At 53.2% G+C, this 22546-nt stretch overlaps 4 protein-coding genes across 7 annotated transcripts; 3 read left to right on the plus strand and 1 right to left on the minus strand.

Moving 5' to 3' along the window:
• Positions 1-1067: 1067 nt before the first annotated feature.
• Positions 1068-4856, minus strand: LOC110332915 (calcium-binding protein 4). The gene is made up of 6 exons (XM_021214284.1): positions 4453-4856; positions 4019-4049; positions 3794-3937; positions 2651-2760; positions 1757-1904; positions 1068-1660 (listed from the first exon to the last, which is right to left on the minus strand). Exons 1-6 carry the CDS (start codon positions 4807-4809, stop codon positions 1632-1634), a joined length of 819 nt encoding a protein of 272 aa, XP_021069943.1. The 5' UTR covers positions 4810-4856; the 3' UTR covers positions 1068-1631.
• A 3106-nt stretch (positions 4857-7962) lies between these two features.
• Positions 7963-9468, plus strand: Gpr152 (G protein-coupled receptor 152). Its single transcript, XM_021216556.1, has one exon. It carries the CDS (start codon positions 7963-7965, stop codon positions 9466-9468), a length of 1506 nt encoding a protein of 501 aa, XP_021072215.1.
• A 4978-nt stretch (positions 9469-14446) lies between these two features.
• On the plus strand, positions 14447-19857 carry Coro1b (coronin 1B). 4 transcript variants are annotated; one of them, XM_029538086.1, is made up of 11 exons: positions 14447-14548; positions 15146-15348; positions 15664-15786; positions 15891-16020; positions 16242-16423; positions 16509-16628; positions 17211-17315; positions 17396-17541; positions 18393-18450; positions 19073-19336; positions 19443-19857. In XM_029538086.1, the coding sequence occupies exons 2-11, from the start codon at positions 15148-15150 to the stop codon at positions 19566-19568; spliced, it is 1455 nt and encodes a 484-aa protein (XP_029393946.1). In that variant the 5' UTR covers positions 14447-14548; positions 15146-15147; the 3' UTR covers positions 19569-19857. The 4 variants fall into 4 exon arrangements, with proteins under 4 accessions (XP_029393946.1, XP_021045718.1, XP_021045725.1 ...); XM_021190059.2 differs by having other exon boundaries at positions 14447-14541; XM_021190066.2 differs by having other exon boundaries at positions 14447-14534.
• A 1199-nt stretch (positions 19858-21056) lies between these two features.
• Positions 21057-22504, plus strand: Ptprcap (protein tyrosine phosphatase receptor type C associated protein). Its single transcript, XM_029536140.1, has 2 exons — positions 21057-21119; positions 21724-22504. The coding sequence occupies exons 1-2, from the start codon at positions 21057-21059 to the stop codon at positions 22315-22317; spliced, it is 657 nt and encodes a 218-aa protein (XP_029392000.1). The 3' UTR covers positions 22318-22504.
• The last annotated feature ends 42 nt before the right edge of the window (positions 22505-22546 follow it).

A 22546-nucleotide genomic window follows, 5' to 3' on the forward strand; every position in this document is an offset into this window, starting at 1 on the left:
CATAAAGATTTCCTTAGTGACTATGTTAGGTGGTACATGCCTTTAATCCCAGCATCTGTGGGGTGGAACAAGGGAAGGAGGGTCTCTGAGTTCCAGGACAGCCTGGTCTACATAGGTTTTTCAAAACCAGCCAAGGGGCCTGGAGAGATGGCTCAGCAGTTAAGAGCACAGATTGCTCTTCCAGAGGTCATGAGTTCAAATCCTGGCAACCACATGGTGGCTCACAACCATCCTTAATGAGATCTGATGCCCTGCCGGGCGTGGTGGTGCACACCTTTAATCCTAGCACTCAGGAGGCAGAGGCAGGTGGATTTCTGAGTTCAAGGTGAGCCTGGTCTACAAAGTGAGTTCCAGGACAGCCAGGGCTACACAGAGAAACCCTGTCTCGAAAAACCAAAAAAAAAAAAAAAAAATAAAAAAAAAAAAAAAAAAAAAGATCTGATGCCCTTTTCTGGTGTGTCTGACGACAGCTAAAATGTACTCATAGAAATAAATCTTTAAAAACAAAACAAAACAAACAACAACAACAAAAAAAGCCAAGGCTACATAGTGAGACGCTGTCTCAGAAAAACAAAAAAACAAAAACAAAAAGAACAAAGCCTCTTTCCCAGCCTTCTCCTAGCTTAGGTCGGAATTCTTCATTTGGATTATCGAATGCTATATCTGTAATCTTCTAGGCTAACCACAGATGGAAGTCCACAGGGGCAAGTACAGAAGGCCTGAGCCTTGGCTCCCCTTTGTGTCTCCTCTGTCTCTGCAGAGACTGTGACCACCTTCAGCACTGCCACTCTCTCAGGCTTGAGTCCTCTCCATTGCTTTCCAGACTTTGGAATATAAATAGGTGACCCATACCTTCCTTCCCCTCGGATCTCTGTCCCTCATGAGCGTTAGAGCCAGGCACCCAGCCCTGGGTCCGGGACTGAACTCCCCCATGCCAGCTCACTCCTGAGGCCCAACATGAGCTCCCCCACCAGGCTCTCCTCTCAGCTTTTTTCCGGGAGTTAAAACTTGTGCCCCTCTTGCTTAGGCCTTCTGTACAGAGATTAGCATGAACCACCACATCCAGATTCAAGTTCACTTTTCATTTATTTATTTATTCATGGGGGTGTGGACAGGGCATTAACCTAAAGAACAACTTTATGAAGTTGTCTCTCTCCTTCCACCACACAAACTTCAGGGATCGAATTCAGGCTTGGTGGCATAAACTTTTACCTACAAAGTCATTACCAGGCCCTAGTTCATTTTTCAAAAACAACCCTTTATACACACAAGTAGTGGGAAGTGATGTAGCTACCCTCTCAATTCATCATGTCCTAGGAATTCCCCCCAGTGCACTGTGCCTTATTCATTTGAATGCAGCCAGTTGTGGGGAACTCCCTACCTCTCCGGGATCTAAAGAGATTCAAATCATGTTCTCCAGTGAGAACTGCAACAAGCTTCAATTTTTTTCTCTCCACAGCTTGGGGGTGGGAAGAGAAGACAGCACAAGCAGACTCTGGAGTGGGGTGTGGTGAGGGAGTGAACCAGCCTGGGGGGGAGGGGGATTTCTCCCACGCTGGGGAAGGGTGTGGTAGTCTGGTTCCGGCTGGTGTCTTGTCCCCCAAGGGCAGTGGGTTGTCCCTGAAGGTGCCTCAACCTGTAGATAGCATCATTACAAACTCTGCAGGAGAGAGGGGGGGGAGGCCAATCCAGGTCAGGGAATGAAGGAGGTTCAAGGTGCTAGAGGCATGGGAGAGGCGTCTGTAGGGTGACTCACCATCAAAGTCTATGGTGCCATCCCCATTAAGGTCCATTTCTCGCAACATCTCATCCAGTTCAGTGCCCTCTAGTGGTTCCCCCAGCAGAGCTGGTGCTGCCTGCCGCAGCTCCGCCACTGTGATCCGTCCATCCCGGTCCGTGTCAAACTGTCCAAGAGAGTTCAAGCATGGCTTTTACACCACCTTGTCTGCATACATACTTGGCTCTACTTGCTTTGTTTTCTTTCTTTCTTTCTTTCTTTCTTTCTTTCTTTCTTTCTTTCTTTCTTTCTTTCTTTCTTTCTTTCTTTTTTTTTATTTAAAACAGTCTCACTATATCATCCTGCCCACTTTCAAACTCACAAAGATTCTCTTGCCTCTGCCTCCCAAGTATTGGGATTAAAAGTGTGGACCACTATGCTCAGCTATCTTCAGCATTAGTTGATGGGTTTGTATTGTTGAGACAGTATCTCGTGTAGGCCAAGCTGTCCTCAAACTCAGCATAGCCTTCAACTCCTTATCCTCCTGCCTTCCCCACCTCCCAAATCCTGGATTACAAGTGTACGCTACCATGCCTGGCTTTCTTTGGTGCTGGGGATTGAACCCAGGGCTTTGTAGATACTAGCTATACACTTTATCAACCGAACTACATCCTATTCTTGGTTCTACTCTCGACACTACCAGTTGCCAGGCAATGCTGCTCTCCACAGCCGTCTGACCCTCCCCAACATTAAGAACCAACATCGTCCCCTATGGTGGGAAGTTTCCCTGATGTGAAGACCTGAACTGGAAGTCAGCCAGGCCATCCCTACCTGACCCTGAACCCTAGTCTTGCCTCTCTGGGCCTCCTGAAGGCTGAGAGTTCCTAGTAAGGATGTAGTCCATGCTTGCCCCCCATTTGTGATACTTGTTACCTCTCGGAAGGCGATGCGTAGCTCCCGAACGCCCAGCATGTGAGCTGTCTCCTCCCTCAACTTTGGGCTTATCAGCTCCACAAACTCTTCAAAATCCACAAAGCCCCCCACTGTGGACCCGGGCAGAGCATCACAATCAGTTTGACGGCAATGCCACACTCTTTGTCTTCCCACCAGGGCTCTGGATCCACAAAGGCACACCCAGTTCCTTGCTGTAGAGGGGTTTCTTGCATGGGGGTGGGGGGATCAGGGATGCTCCTGATCTCCATGAAGGCCAGTGGGCCAAAAAAAGACCTGGCTTCAAAGCGGACAGCCCAAGTTCAAATCCTGTTGCTCTGTGAGACCTTGGGCAGCTTACCAACCCTCCTGCTCTCATCCTGGGATGGACCTGGAAGAAGCTACTCCGTGGGACAGGGCTACGGCTACTAGGAGTCCACTGTAAAGCTGAGTGGGAGGCACTAAATACCTTGCCAAAGGACTAAGACACCAATAGGCAGATAACAGCTTTGGTGTGGGGAAGAGATGAATGACCCTGAATGTTCATTGTGCTTTATGTTGTTTGGGGCAGGGGTCTCTATTCCATCCTGACTGGCCTAGAGCTCATAGAGAACCTCTTGCCTGCTGCTGCTTCCCCAGTGCTAGGATTAAAAGAATGTGCTGAGCTGGGTGTGGTGGCTCCCGCCTTTAATCCCAGCACTTGGGAGGCAGAGGCAGGCAGATTTCTGAGTTCAAGGCCAGCCTGGTCTACAGAGTGAGTTCCAGGACAACCAGGGCTACACAGAGAAACCCTGTCTCAAAAAACCAACGAAAGAAAGAAAGAAAGAAAGAAAGAAAGAAAGAAAGAAAGAAAGAAAGAAAGAAAGAAAGAAAATAGAAAAGGAAAGAAAAGAAAAGCCATTGCAGCAGAGGACCCCATGGATAAAGGTGCTTGCCACTACACCTGAGTTTAGTAGATCCCTGGAACTCCCACGATAGAAGCACTCCCCCCCACCGACAGCTAGCTATATTCTGACCAAATGCACACTGTGGCTCACACAGCCCACCCTCACTAATAATAACTACAAATAAAGATAACCCGACCATGGCCCACCCACCCTCAGGCTGGCTCCCAACCCAATCACCCAGCAGGGCTCCATCACTGACTGCGCATCTTCACGTGCTGCGACACTTCTAGAAGCTCCATCTCCGTGGGCATGTAACCCAGCGTCCGCATGCAGTCACCTAGCTCGCGGTAGCCGATGTAGCCATCCTGGTCAGTGTCAAACTCCTCAAAGGCAGCCTGGAGCTCTGTAGGGATTAGCAGCGGTCAGGCCAGGAGGCCAGACCCAGGTCACCTTCCACCTCCCAGCAACAGTGAGGGACACTCACCCTCCAACTCCTCAGGGCCCAATTCACGATCCTGTATAGGAATAAGCCATCATGTCCCAGTTTGCCACCGCTCCTCCAGCCTCTGCAAGTGCTCTCTGGGCAGGGCTAGCTCCACCAAAGCAGCTGAAGAGAGTTGAAATCCTACAGACCCCACAAGCAGAGAACAACCTTCTCCCCATGCTTCTGAAGTTTCAAATGAGTTTTCCTAGATATCTGGTGTGAGGTCTGCCTCTGTTTACTATACCAGCTGGCCTGAAGCCAGCCTTGTCCCTCACTGGCTCTCCTGGTCTAGGGTACAAAAGGCCACAACTCTACCCTCTCTTATATTTCCCAATCTGAGGCACAAGAAGCAGGAGGCCTTGGCATGTAGGCACAGTAGGGAATACAGATGAGAATTACCCTCAACCCCCAACCTGAAGACCCCCCCCCCTGACCTTTCCAAACATGCGGTTGAGCAGGGGCCCATAAGTCCTTTGGGCAGCATCCTGCTGGGGGTCAGAACGGTGTCGGTGGGAGTGTCGGTGAGACACTGGCCCTGCGGCGGGGGCTGAGGATGGTTCCTCCTGCCCCACTTTGACCCTTGGGGAGTTCTTGCTGCTTCCTGAAGCCTCAGAGCCCTGGCTAGAAGACTGGTCCCCAGAACTGGCTTTCTGGGACCCTGGGTGCCAACTCTTCTTCTTGCTCCTTCTCCTGGTCAAGGCAGGGCCCTCAGCAGCACTCCTGGGAGAATCAACTCCTTTAGGGATCTTCTGGGAGCCAGGAACCAGCTGTACACTGTGCTCTGTTGCCATGGAGAAGATAACAGGACTCAGTGATGTAGCTCCCTGGAGTGCCCTTGCTTCTCAAGGCCCAGAAAGCCGCTTATGGCCGGCCCCCTAGGCTTGAGTTGATCACCTGGGATCCACAGTGAGGGGGATTAAGGTAAATGAGTCAGGCAGCCAACCTAAGCCCTGCCCTCTGCCCCAGGGTGGCCTGGCACTACCAGATGGATCTTGAAGAGTGTTCTCAGGAGTGAAGGTGCCAGGGCACAGCAGGTCCAGTGAGCTCACGCTTAAGCTCAGCTACTCCTTGCCTAGCAGAAGCAGCCAATTCATCATCCCAAGCCTCAGTTTTCCCATCTGTGAAATGGAGAGACATTGCTGCATTTACCCCAGAGTGTACCATAGCTGCACTTCGTGTGGCCGTGAAGACCAGCGAAGGCCCCTTAGGCAGGAGGAGTCATACTAGAAATGGCTGAGAATTGTCCCCTTGAGTCCCCAATGGAGTAACATCCTGATTGGGATACAGGACATATGAAACATTAAAAAAGAGACCAGGAGCCGGGCATGGTGGCNCACGCCTTTAATCCCAGCACTCGGGAGGCAGAGGCAGGTGGATTTCTGAGTTCGAGGACAGCCTGGTCTACAGAGTGAGTNCCAGGACAGCCAAGGCTACAAAGAGAAACCCTGTCTCGAAAAACAAAAACAAAAACAGAAAAAAAAGAGACCAGGCCAGAGTCCTTGGATGCTGGTGGAGAACTGGAGATGGCACAGCCTGCCCTGGACTAGAGGAGCTCCTAGCAAAGGGTCTCCGTTGTCTGACCTTGTTGGAATGGGGGGCCCTGGCTGGCAGCTTAGCCCTATGGAGCCACGGTTAGGGTTTCCAGGAGAGCAGAGCCATGAATGATTGATGCTACCTCAGCTTGGGTTTCCTGCCTGTCTGCCTCCATATCGACACTGGGTGCCATGCGGCAAGCTCCACCGTGGGACTGGCTGGTGGTTGGACCTTGGGCAAGCAGGCAGCACTCTGCTCCTCCTTCCTGGCCTGCACCTCCCAGGTAAGCCAGATCCTGAGAAAGGGGCATCCAGTCTCTGAGGCCATAGGGGCTGGAATTCACAGGGGAGACTCTGCCAAGAAAGGGGCTGAGGTGGGGAGCCATGGGCATGGTGGCTGCAACCACGGGTTCCAGACATGATCTAGCTATGTTCCAGTAGCTAGTCCCTCTCCACCCTCAGAGGGATGCTTTCTTCCCTCTGTCAGTCCTGTGAGGTAGAGTAAGGGCAGCAGAAGGCACTGGGTGGCCCCTGTCCACTTCACTGTCATCATCCCGCAGAGCCACTGCCTCCCTATACAGAACCTCCGAGGACAAGCTGGGCCACCTTTGCTGAACTCTGAGGTGCTGGGAAGAAACACAGGCAGCAGTGCAAGACACTGAAGTGTCACGAGTGCTCCCAGGACCCTCCTAGTCACAGCCTGCCATGGCCTGGAGGCTCAGGCCTCACCTGGTGTCTGCTAATGACACTTTCCCTCCTGGGATTTTAAACATTTGGAACGACAAAATATCAGGATGTTGTGAAGGGCTGATTCTGTACTTTTCTTTCTTTCTCCTTTGGGATAATGGCTTGTGTATCCCAGGCTGACTTCAAACTCCCAAGAAGAGAAGTCTAGCCTTGAACTCCTGACCCCCTTACCCACTTCTCCAATGCCTACATTGCAGGTGTGCACCAGCTGATGTCGTTTTGTTTGAGAGAAGCTTTTAAAACTCTGTAGTGTAGGCTGACCTTGAACTCATGGCAGTTCCCCTGCTTCCACCTCCCCAGTACTGATATCACCAGCATCACTGCCTTTAAGTGGTTTTAAACTGTCTTGTGGAGCACTGGAGGGTTGCTCCCACGGCTTTAACTCAGAGCACCATCTCTCCACTCACACAGATGCTCCACTGTCGCTCTTTACCCTAGAGCAGGACGTACAGCTGAAGCTGGGCATGGCAGTGCACGCCTCATAATCCCAGCACTGTGGAAGCAGAGACAGGAGGATCATTTAAATGTTAAGGTCTGCCTGGTCTACGTAGTGATATCTTGTCCGAAAGAAACAAGAGGCAGGGATCAGATGTGGCGAAGTTGGTAGAATGCTTGACAGGCATGCATGAGGCCTTGGGTTCAATCCTCACTACTGCATAAACTGAACATAGTGGTGCATGGCTGTAATCCAAGCACTTGGCAGGTAGATACAGGAAGGTCAGGAGTTCAAGGTCATCCTCAGCTCTGTAATGAGACTGAGGTCAGTATGGACTACATGAGATCTTGTTTCAAAATTTTAAAATCTGGCCGGGTGTGGTGGCACACGCCTTTAATCCCAGCACTCGGGAGGCAGAGGCAAGCGGATTTCTGAGTTCGAGGTTAGCCTGGTTTAAAAAGTGAGTTCCAGGACAGCCAGGGCTATACAGAGAAACCCTGTCTCAGAAAAATAAAATAAAATAAATTAAAATCTGGGCTGGAGAGATAAGATGGTTCAACTGTTTAACCATGCGTTGATCTTAGAGAGGAGTCAGAGTTGCCAGCACTACTTACACGGTAGCTCTTAACTGCCATTTAGCTCCAGTTCTAGGGGACCCAACGCCCCTGTCTGGACACCAGAACACACTCGTGGCTGGCCTGGAAATTTCTGTGTAGACTAGGCTAACCTCACACTCAGAGAGTCACCTGTTTCTGCGCCTCCTACGTGTTCGGATTAAAGGCATTTGACACCATGGCCCCAGATAAATAAATCTTAAAAAAAAAAAAAAGGTCAAAGCTGGTAGCACAGGTTGGTAATCCCAGCATTTAAAAGGTTAACACAAAAGGATTGCCTCAAGTTTGAGACCATTCTGGTCTATACTGCAAGTGTCAGGCCAGCCAGGGTCCCAAAGCAAGACCCTGTGACCATATCTGTAACCTTCACGAGATCACAGAGTTAGTGGACAATTATCTCCTCACTGGTAAGGTTGATTATAGGGAGGCCACATGAGATTATCTATGTAAGTGCCCTGCACAGGCTAATTACTCAAAAGGTAATAATACTGGCCCAGAGAGGGGCAGTGACTATCCTGAAAGTGTTCAGCACCATATCTCTCATACCAAGCCTTCACGAATTTGTTGATTCAGCAGACTGGCAGTCCATGTCCTTCACTACGCTGAGGACCCAGAATGGACAGTGCTGTGGAAGCCAACCTGGGCGCTGCTGGCCACGGTCCCCGCACAGAGCTCAGCGACGAAGACTACTACCCTCAGGGCAGCTGGGACACAGTCTTTCTGGTGGCCTTGCTGCTCCTGGGACTGCCAGCCAATGGGTTGATGGCATGGCTGGCTGGCTCACAGGCCCGGCACGGGGCTGGCACAAGATTGGCCTTGCTCCTGCTCAGCTTGGCCCTCTCTGACTTCTTATTCCTGGCAGCAGCAACTTTCCAAATCCTGGAAATCCAGCATGGAGGGCATTGGCCACTGAGCACTGCCGCCTGCCGCTTCTACTACTTCCTGTGGGGTGTGTCGTATTCCTCCGGCCTCTTCCTATTGACAGCGCTCAGCCTGGACCGCTGCTTGCTGGCACTGTGCCCACGATGGTACCCTGGGCGCCGTCCAGCCCGCCTGCCCCTCTGGGTGTGCGCTGGCGTCTGGGTGCTGGCCACACTCTTTAGTGTGCCCTGGTTGGTCTTCCCTGAGGCTGCTGTCTGGTGGTATGATCTGGTTATCTGCCTGGACTTCTGGGACACAGAGGAGCTGCCTCTGCGGATGCTTGAGATCTTGGGGGGCTTCCTGCCTTTCCTCTTGCTGCTGGTCTGCCATGTGCTCACCCAAGCCACTGCTTGCAGGACCTGTTGTGGACATCAGCCTAGGCGCATGGCGTGCCACGGCTTTGCCCGTGTGGCCAAGACCATTTTGTCAGCCTATGTGGTCCTGAGGCTACCTTACCAGCTGGCGCAGCTGCTCTATCTGGCTTTCTTATGGGATGTCTACCCTGGGTACCTGCTCTGGGAAGCCCTGGTCTATTCTGACTACCTGATCCTGCTTAACAGCTGCCTGAGCCCCTTCCTGTGCCTGGCGGCCAGCGCTGACCTCCGGGCCCTGCTGCGCACCGTGCTCTCCTCCTTTGCGGCCGCCGTCTGCGAGGAACGACCTGGAAGCTTCACACCTGCTGAGACCCAGGTGGCCTCTGAGGGCTTGACTCTGCCAGGACCAACATCTGAAGGCCAGTCAAGGTTGGATCCTGTGGTCCAGCCTCAAGTGAACCCTTCTGTCCAGCCACAGTCAGATTCTGTGGTCCAGCCTATGGTGGGCTCCCTGATCCAGCCTCCGTTGGATACTGTGGTTCAGCTTGAGGTGAACCCTCTGGCCCAGCCACAGCTGGATCCCATGGCTCAACCTCAAGTGAACCCCTCAGCCCAACCACAGTCAAAGTCTGTGGTCCAGCCTCAAGTGGACCCCCTGACCCAGCCACAGTTGGATCCTGTAGTCCAGCCACAGTCAAGCCCAGAGGCCCCGATCCCTGCCTGTGGGGACGAGTCAGCCTCTAACCCTGGTGAGGAAAACTCCCCTGGCCCATGCCCAGATCCCATTCCTGGGGCCCCTGAGAACCTAGACAGACCAGCTGTTCCCCAGGAAGAAAGCCCTAACAATGTCCTCCCAAAAGAAGCCCCCAGTGCAGGACCTACTTGAGTCAGAGAGAGCTGGGCAGAGGTGGGAGCAGGGAGAAACCCAGCAGTGAGAGAGAGCCCCATTGAGTCCCTCAAGCCTGCAGGGAAGGCTGAGGGGAAGAGAAACCAGTCAGCCAGAAGTCCCAGACGGCGCTGTAAATGTCTCCACCCTGGTCGCACCAGGCTTTTCCATGACTACTCCAAGCACATAGAGCCACCCAGCATCCTTGAGCCACTGAGGATGGTCCTGCTGGTTCTATTCTCCAGTCCCCCAAGACTCAAGCTTCCTTCCCTTATTGCCTCCATCCTCTAGGCTTGATCTGATCTCCTTCCGATCTTTCCCTAACTTTCCCCATTCCCGTCTGGTTTTCTGGCTTGGGCACCCAACAAAAATGTTCTCGTACAGAAGAGAGGCTTCCAGGAGCCCACAGACTCCAGCAGGAGCCAATGGGCCCAGCACAGCCAATCTGTCTCCGCTGCTCATCTACGCCCAGCACACAAAGCCTAGGACAGGATTTCCCTAGTAAGGTGCAACCAAGAATCAGGAGCAGCCAGGCCTGGATTCAAATCCAGCCCTGTCACACCGTGGCTTGGTAAGCCGCCATGCTCCTGCTCTGAGGCCCTTTGAGGATTACATAAGAAAGGGAGTATGGCACATGCTAGAGCCTGGCACCCAATGAGGCTCTGGAGCAGATGCCACTGACAGAAAAATGGCCCCCAGGGGCTGGGACTGCACGACAGGAGGACAACGCCACCGTCTGACTAGAGGACCTGAGATCCTCTAATTGCTTGGGTGGCAGACAACCAGGTGTCCCATGGGTGCCTTGAGGGTGAGAGGCTCAAGAAATCTTCAAGGTCGGACTCCATTCAATGTCGCCTGCCACTAGTGACATTAACCCTCAGGGAGGGTTGGACAGGATCTGGGAAAGCTGCAGGTGCAGAGTGCACTAGAATTTGAACCCCAGGATACAGACAAGAAGCTGCCTAAAATCAGAGAGCCCTGGGCACCCTGGTCCCAGGAAAGGCCAAAGCTCCGGAAGTCACAGAGCTGAGCCCGTTCTTCCTCTCCAGCTGCAGATGCTGTAAGGGAAAAACAAGACAAAACAGGAAGTTCTGAGGATGGTTTCCCACGTGTTTCTCTCCAGTCACTGCCTCGTCACCCAAACCAGTTTTCTCCTCTCAGCCTCTGGCCTCCCGCCCTCAGCCCAGATGTCCACAACAGGGGTGGTTTCTGTGAAGCTTTTCCAGGGAGGCTTGCATCTTAAAAAGGCAAGGTGGCAGGCTGTGCAGGCACCTGGAGGGTCAGGCACATCTGCATTGTCATTTCTTGTCTTGTCTTTTCTTTTCTTTCTTTCTTTTTTTTTTTTTAAAAAAAAGATTTATTTATTTTATGTAAGTACACTGTAGCTATCTTCAGACACACCCATCTGATCTATCATCAGATCCCATTACAGATGGTTGTGAGCCACCATGTGGTTGCTGGGATTTGAACTCAGGACCTTCGGAAGAGCAGTCAGTGCTCTTAACCACTGAGCCATCTCTTCAGCCCCTGCATTGTCATTTCTTTTCTTTTCTTTTTTTTTTAAGATGTATTTATTTATTATATGTAAGTACACTGTAGCTGTCTTCAGACACTCCAGAAGAGGGTGTCAGATCTTGTTACGGATGGTTGTGAGCCACCATGTGGTTGCTGGGATTTGAACTCGGGACCTTCGGAAGAGCAGTCAGGTGCTCTTACCCGCTGAGCCATCTCACCAGCCCCGCATTGTCATTTCTTAATGTCATTTTTTTTTCTGATCTGTACAATGGGGGAAATATGCTGGGTGCAGCTCACTCGTGTAATCCTAATCAGGATGCCAAGGCAAAAGTCTCCTAAATTCAAGGCCAGCCTGGACTACATAGCAAGACCCTGGATCAAAACAGGAGTGATGGTTTAGCAACTAAGAGAAGAAAATATTCTTGTAAAGGACCAACGTTGTTTCTCAGCACCCACATGTGGCAACCTACACTCATGAAACCCCAGCTCCAGGGGACCCAACACCCCTCCATGGGCACCTACATATACAGACAGATATACATATAAATTAAAGTAAATAAATCTAAAGAAAAGAAAGGGCTGGCGATACAGTTCCATAGTAGGGTGCTTGTCTAAAACACTCAAGGCCCTGGGCTCAGTCACCAGCACTACAAAAGAATGGAGGGTATGTTCTCTTGCTTGTAGCTACACGAGAACGCAGCAGAATGACCCAGGCAGTTTCAAAGCACACTGGTACCATGAAGGAACTATAGGCCCTGTGCCACATTCCACCCCACCCCACTCCCACCCCAACCCCAACCCATTCACAGGCAGAGAGAATGAACTGAGCTAACATGGACTTTTGTAATCTCAAAGACCACCCCCAGTGACACAGTTCCTCCCACAAGGCCACACCTCCTAATCCTTCTAATCTTTATCAAAGAGTTCCACTCCCTGGTGACCAGGCATTCAACTATATGAGCCTATGGAGGCCATTCTTATTCAAACCACCGGAGGCACTAAAGCCAGTGGGAGAGATATTTCTGAAGCATTTGTTGAATTAATTCCTCTTACAAACATTTAGTGAGCATTTATTTACCAGATAGCTTTCTGGACCGACAGCCTTTCGTTTTAGAGACACATGTATAGGGTCCAGGGCATCTCTAAGGTTTATTGGGCCCTGTCTCCACCATTCATTCACTGTGTGGCCTTCAACAAATTTCTTTTGGGGACTTAATTTACCCATTTGTAAAGTGGTTCTTTGATAGAAAATAAGTCTTCAGTCACTGACAGCCATTATTTGATACACTAGTGGGCACCCTGACACCCAGTGAGGCCTAGACCAGAGCCCTCCTCCCGGCAGGTGGCCTGGGAATCAATTATCTGTCCCCTTACACTGCCATGGTGTCTCCTCCACAGGAAATGTTCACCTCCCCCTGCCCTTTGCTGGACTTCACAGACTCTAAGGGCAGAGCCTAACGCCTGTCTCCCTTGGGGCTCTGCTCCCTTCTCCTAGTAGGGCCCTTTCAACATGGCAGCCAGATCAGAGAATACAACTCCCCTGCCTCCAGCTTTAGCTCACCCTATCTCTCAGGGTCCCACCTCCACGGCTCTCAAAGGGAGTCTTCCTCATGTGGGAGAATTGCTACTCAAAAAGGTTTTACAAGATAAGGAGTTTCCTAGTGGCTCACAGAACAGGTTTGTGTTAGACAAGACGGAGTCAGAAAGGGAGACTTCAGTCTCAAAACAGTCCCCAGCTCAGGCAACATACTGCAGGGGACCAGTTTCTTCCTGCTTTTTTTTTGGGGGGGAGGGATGCCCGACTTCTCCCTCCAGGTGAGATCCCTATGCTTCTTCAAAAGAGCCAGGTGTTGGTTCTGAGAGCTGTGAATATGAATATTTTGCAATTCTATATGCAGGCCTACTGCTCATTCGTTCACCCAGCACGAAGTGGTCTCACGCTGGGTGCTGGCTGGGGTCTCCTTCTGGGCACTGGAAGGCAGGGTGGAGGGTGGGGGATGGGAGAGTGCACAAGCCAAAGTCCCTGTCTTTCCTTTGCTGGCATGAATCTTAGCAGGGTGCCAAATAATTACACAGTGTAGCATCTGGGCCTAAGAACAACTAATGAGAGCCAGGGACAGGAAGAACTCGGTGAGAGGACATCTCAGAAAGGCCCACAGGGGAAGTGACACTTGAGACCTGGGGTCACTGAGGGATGAAGCCTTCCCAAGGCTAGGAAGAGCTTCCAGAAGGAGGAAGGGAGCAGGATGTGTTAGCCTGAGGTGGGAACTGAGGTTTGGTGTCACTGGGACATGTGCTGAGAGGGGACAGTGGTGAGTGCCCTGGGGTCAGACAGAACTTCTGTCGCAGGAACATGGGACTATGGATTTTATTTGAAGTGGGGTGATGTGGGAATGTGGGGGGTGGGAAATGGTACATGGAACTGTAGCCACCTGGCATCATCTGGGCTTCCCTGTGAACATCTGCTACCCAAGTGAAGCCATACTCCTGCTTCCCTGGCTCCGGGATTTACAAACACTGAGAAATCCCAAGACATTGGAAATAACACACTAGGACGGAATCCCAGCTGGGAGGTTCCAATCAAGCAACTGTCCTCTCTAGGCCTGTTTCTTCAGAGTGTAGTGACCACTGAGGTGGGACACAAGTCCGCTTAGCCTCCCACACACAGTTGGGGCTTCATGAAGGCTAAACAAAGCACCTTTTACCTCTGCTCTGCCTCTTTCCACGTCCCTCTTCTCTTTCTGGGAAAGATGGCCTCGTATTGCCACTGGCTACTGGAGGTAGACACAGAGGAATAGTGTTCTATTACTACTGTGGGTCCTAACAGGGGCACCTAAGTCCTCCAGGATGAGAGGAGATAGGGTGAATCTGAGGAGGCAAATCCAGGCTCTGATGAGATGGAGGAGAGAAAGGACGGTGCATGGGATCCACTGTCATCCTCTACTTTGATTTTCTCTAAGCCAGAGCAGGAACCACAGGAGTCCATCAAGATGCATGAGATTGCCTTTCACCTCTTCAATGTACATATCTAACTGACATCATGAACACCCTTCCCCAACTTTAAAACCCGCACCTATGGCAGGGTGTGGTGGCACATGCCTTTAATCCTAGCACTCGGGAGACAGATATCTGTGAGTTCTTTGCTAGTTCCAGGCCAGCAAGTGTGCAGAGTAACAACCTGTCTCAAACACAAAACAAAAAACACGAGAAAACGTTGGAGGCGGAGCGAGAGAATCCTTTTGAATAGAACTGGGTAGGGAAATCAGAGGGCAGGCTTCACCCCTCCCCAAGAGACTCCCACAGTCTGTTCCTGTGGCTCCAACTAGGCCCGCCCCTTTCAACAAGCGGCCCAGGGCCTGGCGACTAGGCCTTGCCCCGTGGGCGGGGCATTCCAAAGCCCCGCCTTCTGCGCGTGACCTTGCCCCGCCCCCGCCTCCCTCGTCTGTCACTTCCTGATTCCCGCTTCCTGCTTCCCAGAGGCCGGGATCCGGAGCCGCCCGAGGTCGCCGCCGCAGTCCCCGGCACCCCTGGGGAGCGGAGAGCGGTGAGCGGTGAGCGGTGAGCGGTGAGAGCGGCAGGGACGGACTAGGGTCGCAGACGTGGGCCTGGGGCAGGGGGAGCGAGCCCGAAGAGCGCCGCGCCCCACCCTCATTCCCAACTCCCCCCCACCCCCCAGCCGCCCATCTCTCCCTTTCTGGGCTGGGATCTTTGGAAGTTGGGTTCCTGGTTCACCTTGGACCGTGCTCCGAGGCCTGGCAGCATCCTCGACCCCTGTTCTGCCAGGGTCCCTAGGCCGGACTTCTGCAGCAATTTGCACAGTCCCTGGAACTCAGCTGCGGCCTAGCAAGAAGACCAAACAACCCCTTTTGCTGCCTCTTTTCCCCATCACCCAGCCTTCAAACTCTGGGCGTGGAAAGCTCCTTGGAACCATCTGGGACCTACAGAAGTTCTAAGCGGTGTCTCCCTTTCAGCAGCACACACACACTCAGATCCTAGCCAGGGAGGGTATGGGGGGGGCGGAGAGTGTTGCTCTGCACCTATGAACCCATTCCATAGCTGGGAAAATAGAGACTCCCAGCTGACGCTGGACCAATTCCCTGGTGACATGCTCTGTGTGTCTCTTTGGAGGGCAGAACTGATTCAGATGTTTCTGCCCTCGCAGACATGTCCTTCCGAAAAGTTGTGCGGCAGAGCAAATTCCGGCATGTGTTCGGTCAGCCGGTCAAGAATGACCAGTGCTATGAGGACATTCGAGTGTCCCGAGTTACCTGGGACAGCACCTTCTGCGCAGTCAACCCCAAGTTCCTAGCAGTGATTGTGGAAGCCAGTGGTGGGGGTGCCTTTATGGTGCTCCCTCTAAACAAGGTGGGCCTCAGCGGGTCAGGGTGGAGAGGGCATCTGAGGACACGCTGGCCACGCCTGTGGGCAGGGCAGTTTGTGCCACATCTTGGTCCGTGGCTACTGATGGATTGTTGGTGCAAGTAGAAAAAGTGTTTATTGCCACCAAGTGTGGATAAGAGGCTGCGGGCATTTCCTCATATTCTGGGTGGAGCAGTCACATCTGGGCCACCAGGAACCAGGGCAGTCACATCATTCTTGTACCTTGGAGGGCCCACAGATACTAGGAGGAATGGAGGTCAGGACTTTGGGTTCTTCTCTGACTGCCCTTCATGCCTACAGACGGGCCGTATTGACAAGGCCTACCCGACAGTGTGTGGACACACGGGTCCTGTTCTGGACATTGACTGGTGTCCCCACAATGATGAAGTCATTGCCAGTGGATCAGAGGACTGCACTGTCATGGTGAGCAAAGGACTGTTCGAGTCAGGGTCTCGGGGTGTGGCTGAAGGATGCTGGCCACAGGGGCAAGCACAGGCCTGAGCCTGTCCTCCGTCTCCCTACCGCAGGTATGGCAGATTCCAGAAAATGGGCTGACCTCCCCTCTAACAGAGCCAGTAGTGGTGCTCGAGGGGCACACCAAGCGTGTGGGCATCATCACCTGGCACCCCACAGCCCGGAATGTGCTCCTCAGTGCAGGTTTGCACCATCCCGTGCCTACCCCTTGCTCTCCGCCCTTCTCCAGGATGATCCTGGAGTATTCAGCAGCCTCTCACAGGCCAGTCTTAACAGGGGAAGTGATGCCTGCAAAGATGGTGGCCTGGATCAGTACAAGAGGCGGGGGCAGAGTGGGCCTGGTGGGCTGATGGTCCTGCAAGTGCATGCCTGGCTGCCTGAGCTGATGACCGCTTGCCCATCAGGTTGTGACAATGTGGTGCTTATCTGGAATGTGGGCACGGCAGAGGAGCTGTACCGCCTGGACAGCTTGCACCCCGACCTCATCTACAACGTGAGCTGGAACCACAATGGCAGCCTCTTTTGCTCAGCTTGCAAGGACAAGAGCGTCCGAATCATCGATCCTAGGCGGGGCACCCTGGTGGCAGTAGGTATCCCCAAAGGGCAAAGATGACAATGTCCAGACTCAGGGCCTTGATCTGCACTGTACTGACCACCTGTCCATCCTACAGGAACGGGAGAAGGCTCACGAGGGAGCCCGGCCCATGCGGGCCATCTTTCTGGCTGACGGCAAGGTGTTCACCACAGGTTTCAGCCGCATGAGTGAACGGCAGCTGGCGCTCTGGGACCCAGTGAGTGACGTAGCGAGCCTAAGGCGGGCAGGCTTGTGACCTGGGCCTCACCCTAGCATATTCCTCCCTGGGCTGAGCAGACAGATTATCATGGAGACGTCTGTACTGCTTGGATTCTCAGCCTGGCTCTTGAGGCTTCCGGGACCTTGTCATCCCCTCCCTTCCCTGTTTCCAGCTCCCTGGCTCTCCCTAGCACTCCCCCAGTGCCTCCCACATCCTTAGTTTTTGCTTGCACAAACCATAAAGGTACCCTTCTCCTTAGAGCCTCCAGTCCCTGGGTAGGGAGACTGTCCCTCAGCAGTGTGCTCTGCACAATGAATTCAAGGGTCCTCTTGAGGCCTGGGCTGGTACCACCTGGGCCCCCACCCTTCCTGAGGCCAGATGTCTTCAACACTTGCCCATTAGTTTGGGAATAGTCTTAAGGCCTGGAGAAGACTGGGAAGTGGGCCCTGGAAATGGCGAAACCCGTTAGCATGCTGAGGACTGCTGCTGACTGACTGGCGTGAGACTGGCCTCGGCCAGTCCAGCAGTGCTTGGAACGAGAGGATGCTAACTCGACCCAATTGTCCCTCATGTACTTAGGAAAACCTTGAGGAGCCCATGGCCCTGCAGGAGCTGGATTCAAGCAATGGGGCTCTACTACCCTTCTATGACCCAGACACCAGTGTGGTCTATGTCTGTGGCAAGGTGAGGCTGGGTGGGCAGCAAACTTGGGGGGAGCATAAAGGAAGGACCTGGCTAAGTGATAAACTTCCTTATTCCCTCAGGGCGATTCCAGCATCCGGTACTTTGAGATCACAGATGAGCCCCCCTACATCCACTTCCTGAATACATTTACCAGCAAAGAACCCCAGAGGGGTATGGGCAGCATGCCTAAAAGGGGCCTGGAAGTCAGCAAGTGTGAAATTGCCAGGTATGAAGGTCCTCTGAGGCAGCCGTCTGTAGGCAGACTTTATTCAAGGAGTGCCCTGTGGGATGGTCAGACAGAGCAGGAACCAGGTGCTCAGCATCCAAGGCGAAAGTTCAAATGGTGGAGGCTAGACTGGGCATGGTGTCCTATACCTGTCATCCCAGCATTTGGGAGCTATGAGGACTGCCAGCACAGAGGCCACCCTGGGCCACAGAGTAAGTTCAAGGTCAGTTCAAGACCCTGTCTCAAACAAAACAAAGGAAAGGAATAGGCATGTAGCTCTGTTAGTGGAACACCTGCCCAGCATAAAGCCCATGGTTTTACCATGGCACTGTAAAGCAAAAGCTGTAACACATGCCTGTAATTCACTCCGGAGGCAGACCTGGGAGGAGCACAAGTTCAAGGTCATCCCACCCACTCCCGTCCCTAGCAGAAGGGCCACACCAAGGTGGTGGGCAAGACTGATGAGTGGGTGTAGCCTATGGGTTGTAGTGATCTTAGGCTCAGGGCCAGCCTGGAATATACGAAACCATGTTTCAAAAAATAGAGGGAGTAGGCACACTCACTCCTTTAATCCTAGCTTCTTGCAGAGGCAGTTGATCTCCATGAGTTTGAAACAAGGCTGGTCTACACAGTGAGACCCTATCTCAAAAAGAGACAGAGACAGATGCAGGTGGGGGGATGGGGGTGAGAATCACAACTGTAAGGTTGCCTAGAGTCATGCTCTAGGGACCCTTGAGACATGAACTCACAAGGCAGCCTGTATGTGTGGTCTCAGGTCTACCTGTGGGAATAACTGGGTGGGGAAACTGGAAAACTGGGAGGTTCCACCATGGCTCCCCTCCCTTTTCTAGGTTCTACAAACTGCATGAGCGCAAGTGTGAGCCCATAGTCATGACTGTGCCAAGAAAGGTGAGGCTGCTGATAACCCTGTTTACCCACTCCAGTCCCTAGCAGGCGGTGGGTGAGGCTGAGTGGGTGTAGCCTATTGGGCTGTACTGATTCCAGGGTGGCCTGAGTTGTAATAAATTGTTGGAGGAATGGCACAGGATGAGCTGAAGCCCTGCAGTGACAGACCAGGCACTTAAGAGCAAGATGGAGGTGGGGTGGGAAGGCAGAGGGCCTCCCCTAGGAGGCCAGACTAGCTGTGGGGCTGGTATGGTGGTCTGTGGGAGGCAGGGCTAGAAGAAGGACATGAAGGAGGACAGGGGCTCTGGTCATGGGGAGGATCCTGGAACAGTCCCACTGCCCTGCAGCCGGTGTTTACAGTCTGCCAGCCATGGCCTACAGCAAAGCTCCTAATCTGTGGGCCATAGATATGGCTCACAGGATTCCACAGAGTCACATAGCTGGCCCTTGTGGTTTGCTGGAGATGGTGCCAGCAAGGGCTGTGCCTGGAAGGATCAGGCATTTGGAGGATGGGTTGGTAAGAGTACAAGTCAGGAGGGTGTTGAGGATGCAGCCACTCAGAGACCAGATGTGGGACCTGATAGGGACTTCCAACTGATTCTGACCTCCCCTACCTGGTGCGCAGTCTGACCTCTTCCAGGATGATCTGTACCCTGACACAGCCGGACCTGAGGCTGCTCTTGAAGCAGAGGATTGGGTGAGCGGTCAGGATGCTGATCCAATCCTCATCTCACTACGGGAAGCCTATGTGCCCAGTAAACAACGGGACCTGAAGGTCAGCCGGCGCAATGTGCTATCAGACAGCAGGCCTGCCAGTTACAGCCGCTCCGGAGCCTCCACAGCTACTGCAGTTACTGATGTCCCCAGTGGCAACCTTGCTGGGGCTGGTGTATGTGCCCTACATTTGGGAGTGCTGTCCCATTGGCTAGGCCTCAGGCCTCTTCCCTGGGGGTGGGTTATGGCTGATGGCCTTTGACTTCCATGTGTCTTTGTAGGAAGCTGGGAAGCTGGATGAAGTGATGCAAGAGCTTCGGGCACTTCGGATGCTGGTCAAGGAGCAGGGAGAGCGAATCAGCCGCCTGGAAGAGCAGCTGGGCCGCATGGAGAATGGGGATACATAGGACCACCAGGGACCTGCTCCCAACACTGCCTCCTTCTCCAACCCTTTCCACCAAGCTTCTGTGGCCAGGTCACACCAGGCAGTTGACTGCTCAGTGCCTCTGTGGCAGCCTAGGGCCCAGGTTGGAAGCACCACCTGGCTTTTGGAAGATTTTTTGTACCAAGGCAAATTCCTAAGTACTTTAAGGGACCATCTCCTCGACCTGCCCAACCCACTGCCCCCTCACCAGAAAAAGCAGCAGAGATGGGTTCTATATTTTCATTCCAAATAAAATGCTCTTTCTAAAGCCAGGTTTGACCTACTGTTGTGGAGGGTTAGGGATGGATGCTAGGAAGGGAAACTGCAAACCTTATATGGAAAGTAGCCCCTGCATACCGGATTTCCACCATACAGAGAAACTGAGGCGAAAAGGCTAGGGAAGGGTTTGGGGAATGGCTTAGTGGGTAAATTCACTCACTAAGCAAGCCTGACGACCTGATCAACCCCTGGAACCCACAGTAGAAAGAGGCGTCTGACCTCCATGTTTCCCCACACACGCAGGCATGTGTACAGTTTTGATTTTTGGTCTTAAGGCTAACCAGATACCCACTTTTAGTACCAGCACCCGAGGCAGAAATAGGAGGAGCTCAGGGTTCCAGGCCTGCCAAAGCACATAGTATATAGGTGGCTGTCATGGTTAGTTAGATGCACACTTCCTCCCTTTGGAGTTCTGGAGATCCTGTGGCCCCAGTCTCACCTAGAGAGGCATGGGAACATCTAGTATGGGTCTGGGTAATCCTGAGACCCAGTAAGGGTCCTGTAATAGACAAGAGTGGGTGGGGCATTTGGGGCAGGAAACGGAAGTGTAACTCCTACTAGCTACTGTACTGAGAGCTCCGGGCTCACTTCTCACTAAACAGCCGTAGTCAGAGGTGGGTGCCCGTGCAAAGGCCATCGGATCAATGGTGAGCTGTGGGACCCTCTGGGTTCTTGGGGGGCCGTGGGCTGGGGATGGAATATCAAGGTTCCAGGAGTTAAAGGTCTCCTTCCGAAACCTTGGTTAGACCCAGGACTAGAATGGGTTGGAACCTAGCCCTCACCTCAGATCTGGGATCTCTGGGATTAAAGGTAGTTCCTCCAGTTCCTCACCCTAGACACTGCCCTATTCCAAGACCCTTGGGATAGTCCTCCACCTGGTTCCCTCATGAGCCGAGTTTGGGTGTAACTCCTTCCCCAGAGCTTGGTATGCTGCAGGGGAGCCTCGTGCCCAGCACCCCTCCCCCCTGCCACCACACCCCCCCACCTGCTGTTCCAACCGCAGGCTTCCTCTGCTAGCTACACATGCTGCCCCCAAGCCGCCAGCCCTGCACGCCTGAGGCCCTCTGGGGTAGAATGAGGAGCTGAACAACGGAAACCCTGCAGCTGGGGGCAGCCCCAGGTCGAGGAGGGGCTTCAAAGATCCCTCAGTCTAGGACCAGTCAACCTCTGAGCTGGTCTAGGTATCTCCATCATGGCCTCCAGAGAGCTACCCACCACTAGCCTCTCAGGCTCCTTCAACTCCCTCTACTGCAGGGCAGGCCACACATCCAGCTAATATCCACTGAGCATCTATGTACATGGTTTTAGGTGTTCCCCACCCCCAATCCAGGCACTATTCTGGTGGGAAATGTAACACAACTGACTAGATCAACAGATTATTTCTCCAGTGTGGGATTTGGTGGGAAGAGTAATCAAGGGACCCGAGGTTGGCGAGTGGGCGGGCTTGAGACCTGACAAGTTAGCTGTGGAAGTCTTGCAGGGTGGGAGGGGGTGACCCGGAAGAGGCAGTGACCAGAATGTAAAGTGAATAAGTTAAAAAATAAAAGAAAATAAACAGTTTGGCAGGGCCTCATCAGCCAGGCATGGTCAGGCCATGGCAAGCATGTCACCATGAGGCTATGTAGTGTCTAAGCAGAGGGAAGGCCAGCCCACAGGCCTCTGGCAGGCACAGGCCTCAGGCAGTGAGAAGTGAGTTACAGGGTTGGGTTGAAGGTGAGCACACTAGAGCAAAGGCCTGACCAAATATGGGCTGGTGATTTTCTGCTTGACTGGCCCTATTTTGCTTGAGGCAGCCGAGGTCTTTGTTAGAATTCAGTTGGTCTCATTAGGTGACAAGTCCTCCCTGCTGTCTCCCACAGGCTCTGCCTGGTACCCTCAGATTTGGGGTGCTGCTGGCCCTGCCAGGGGCACTGGCCTCTGGGGCAGGCCGAGAGGATGGTGTGGGCTCCCATGTGGTCACCATCGTCCTGCTGCTCTTGCTCCTGCTGCTGCTGGTCACTGCCCTAGCCTTGGCTTGGCGTCGCCTCAGCCGTGCCTCAGGGGGGTACTACCACCCAGCTCGCCTGGGTGCTGCCTTGTGGGGTCACACCTGCCGCCTGCTCTGGGCCAGCCCTGCAGGCCGCTGGCTTCGAGCCCGCACTGAGCGGGGACCCCCAGAAGAACCAGGGCCGCAGGAGGACGAAGAGGATGCAGAAGATTTCATGATGGACGGTGGCCCCGAGGAAGCCGACGACGCCAAGGAGGAGCAGCAGCGGTGTCAAACAGAGCAGACCCACGATGCACGTGACACAGACAGTGACGGGGGCCTGGGCCTGGGCCCTCAGGGTCCGGTGGGCTCAGGCAGCAGCGCCGAGGCCCTGCTGAGTGACCTGCATGCCTTTTCCGGCAGCGCTGCCTGGGATGACAGCGCTCAAGGAGCAGGGGGCCAGGGCCTCCGTGTCACTGCACTGTAGGAGTCAGCTTGTCCTGTTCCTGCCCCAGCCTCTGACTCTTCCCATGTTGTCATGGTGAAACACAAGCTGCCCTGAACCTTCGTCACCCCACCCTCACATCAGCTTCTCAGACTGACACCCCCACCAGTTCCCCAGAGTGTGTGTGTGCATCCCAGATAGGCACTGGGGAGACATTAGAAATAAAACTAAAATAAAAATAAAAATAAAGCACTGAGGTCCGTGGTCCTTT

Source organism: Mus pahari, chromosome 1 (genome assembly GCF_900095145.1).
Source record: "Mus pahari chromosome 1, PAHARI_EIJ_v1.1, whole genome shotgun sequence".
In the NCBI taxonomy this organism is placed as follows: Eukaryota; Metazoa; Chordata; class Mammalia; order Rodentia; family Muridae; genus Mus; species Mus pahari.

What these genes read in the sequence shown, in the direction of transcription:
- Gpr152 (XM_021216556.1), top strand. Translation starts at nt 7,963, where the DNA reads ATGGACAGTGCTGTGGAAGCCAACCTGGGCGCTGCTGGCCACGGTCCC.
- Ptprcap (XM_029536140.1), top strand. Translation starts at nt 21,057, where the DNA reads ATGGCCTCCAGAGAGCTACCCACCACTAGCCTCTCAGGCTCCTTCAAC. An exon ending in TCAACTCCCTCTACTGCAGG is followed by an intron (nt 21,120 to 21,723) that starts GCAGGCCACACA and finishes TGTCTCCCACAG; the next exon opens with GCTCTGCCTGGTACCCTCAG.
- Coro1b (XM_029538086.1), top strand. Translation starts at nt 15,148, where the DNA reads ATGTCCTTCCGAAAAGTTGTGCGGCAGAGCAAATTCCGGCATGTGTTC. An exon ending in CAGAGGACTGCACTGTCATG is followed by an intron (nt 15,787 to 15,890) that starts GTGAGCAAAGGA and finishes TCCCTACCGCAG; the next exon opens with GTATGGCAGATTCCAGAAAA. An exon ending in TGGTCTATGTCTGTGGCAAG is followed by an intron (nt 17,316 to 17,395) that starts GTGAGGCTGGGT and finishes TTATTCCCTCAG; the next exon opens with GGCGATTCCAGCATCCGGTA.
- LOC110332915 (XM_021214284.1), bottom strand. Translation starts at nt 4,809, where the DNA reads ATGGCAACAGAGCACAGTGTACAGCTGGTTCCTGGCTCCCAGAAGATC. An exon ending in TCAACCGCATGTTTGGAAAG is followed by an intron (nt 4,050 to 4,452) that starts GTCAGGGGGGGG and finishes ATTCCTATACAG; the next exon opens with GATCGTGAATTGGGCCCTGA. An exon ending in TGGCACCATAGACTTTGATG is followed by an intron (nt 1,661 to 1,756) that starts GTGAGTCACCCT and finishes TCTCTCCTGCAG; the next exon opens with AGTTTGTAATGATGCTATCT.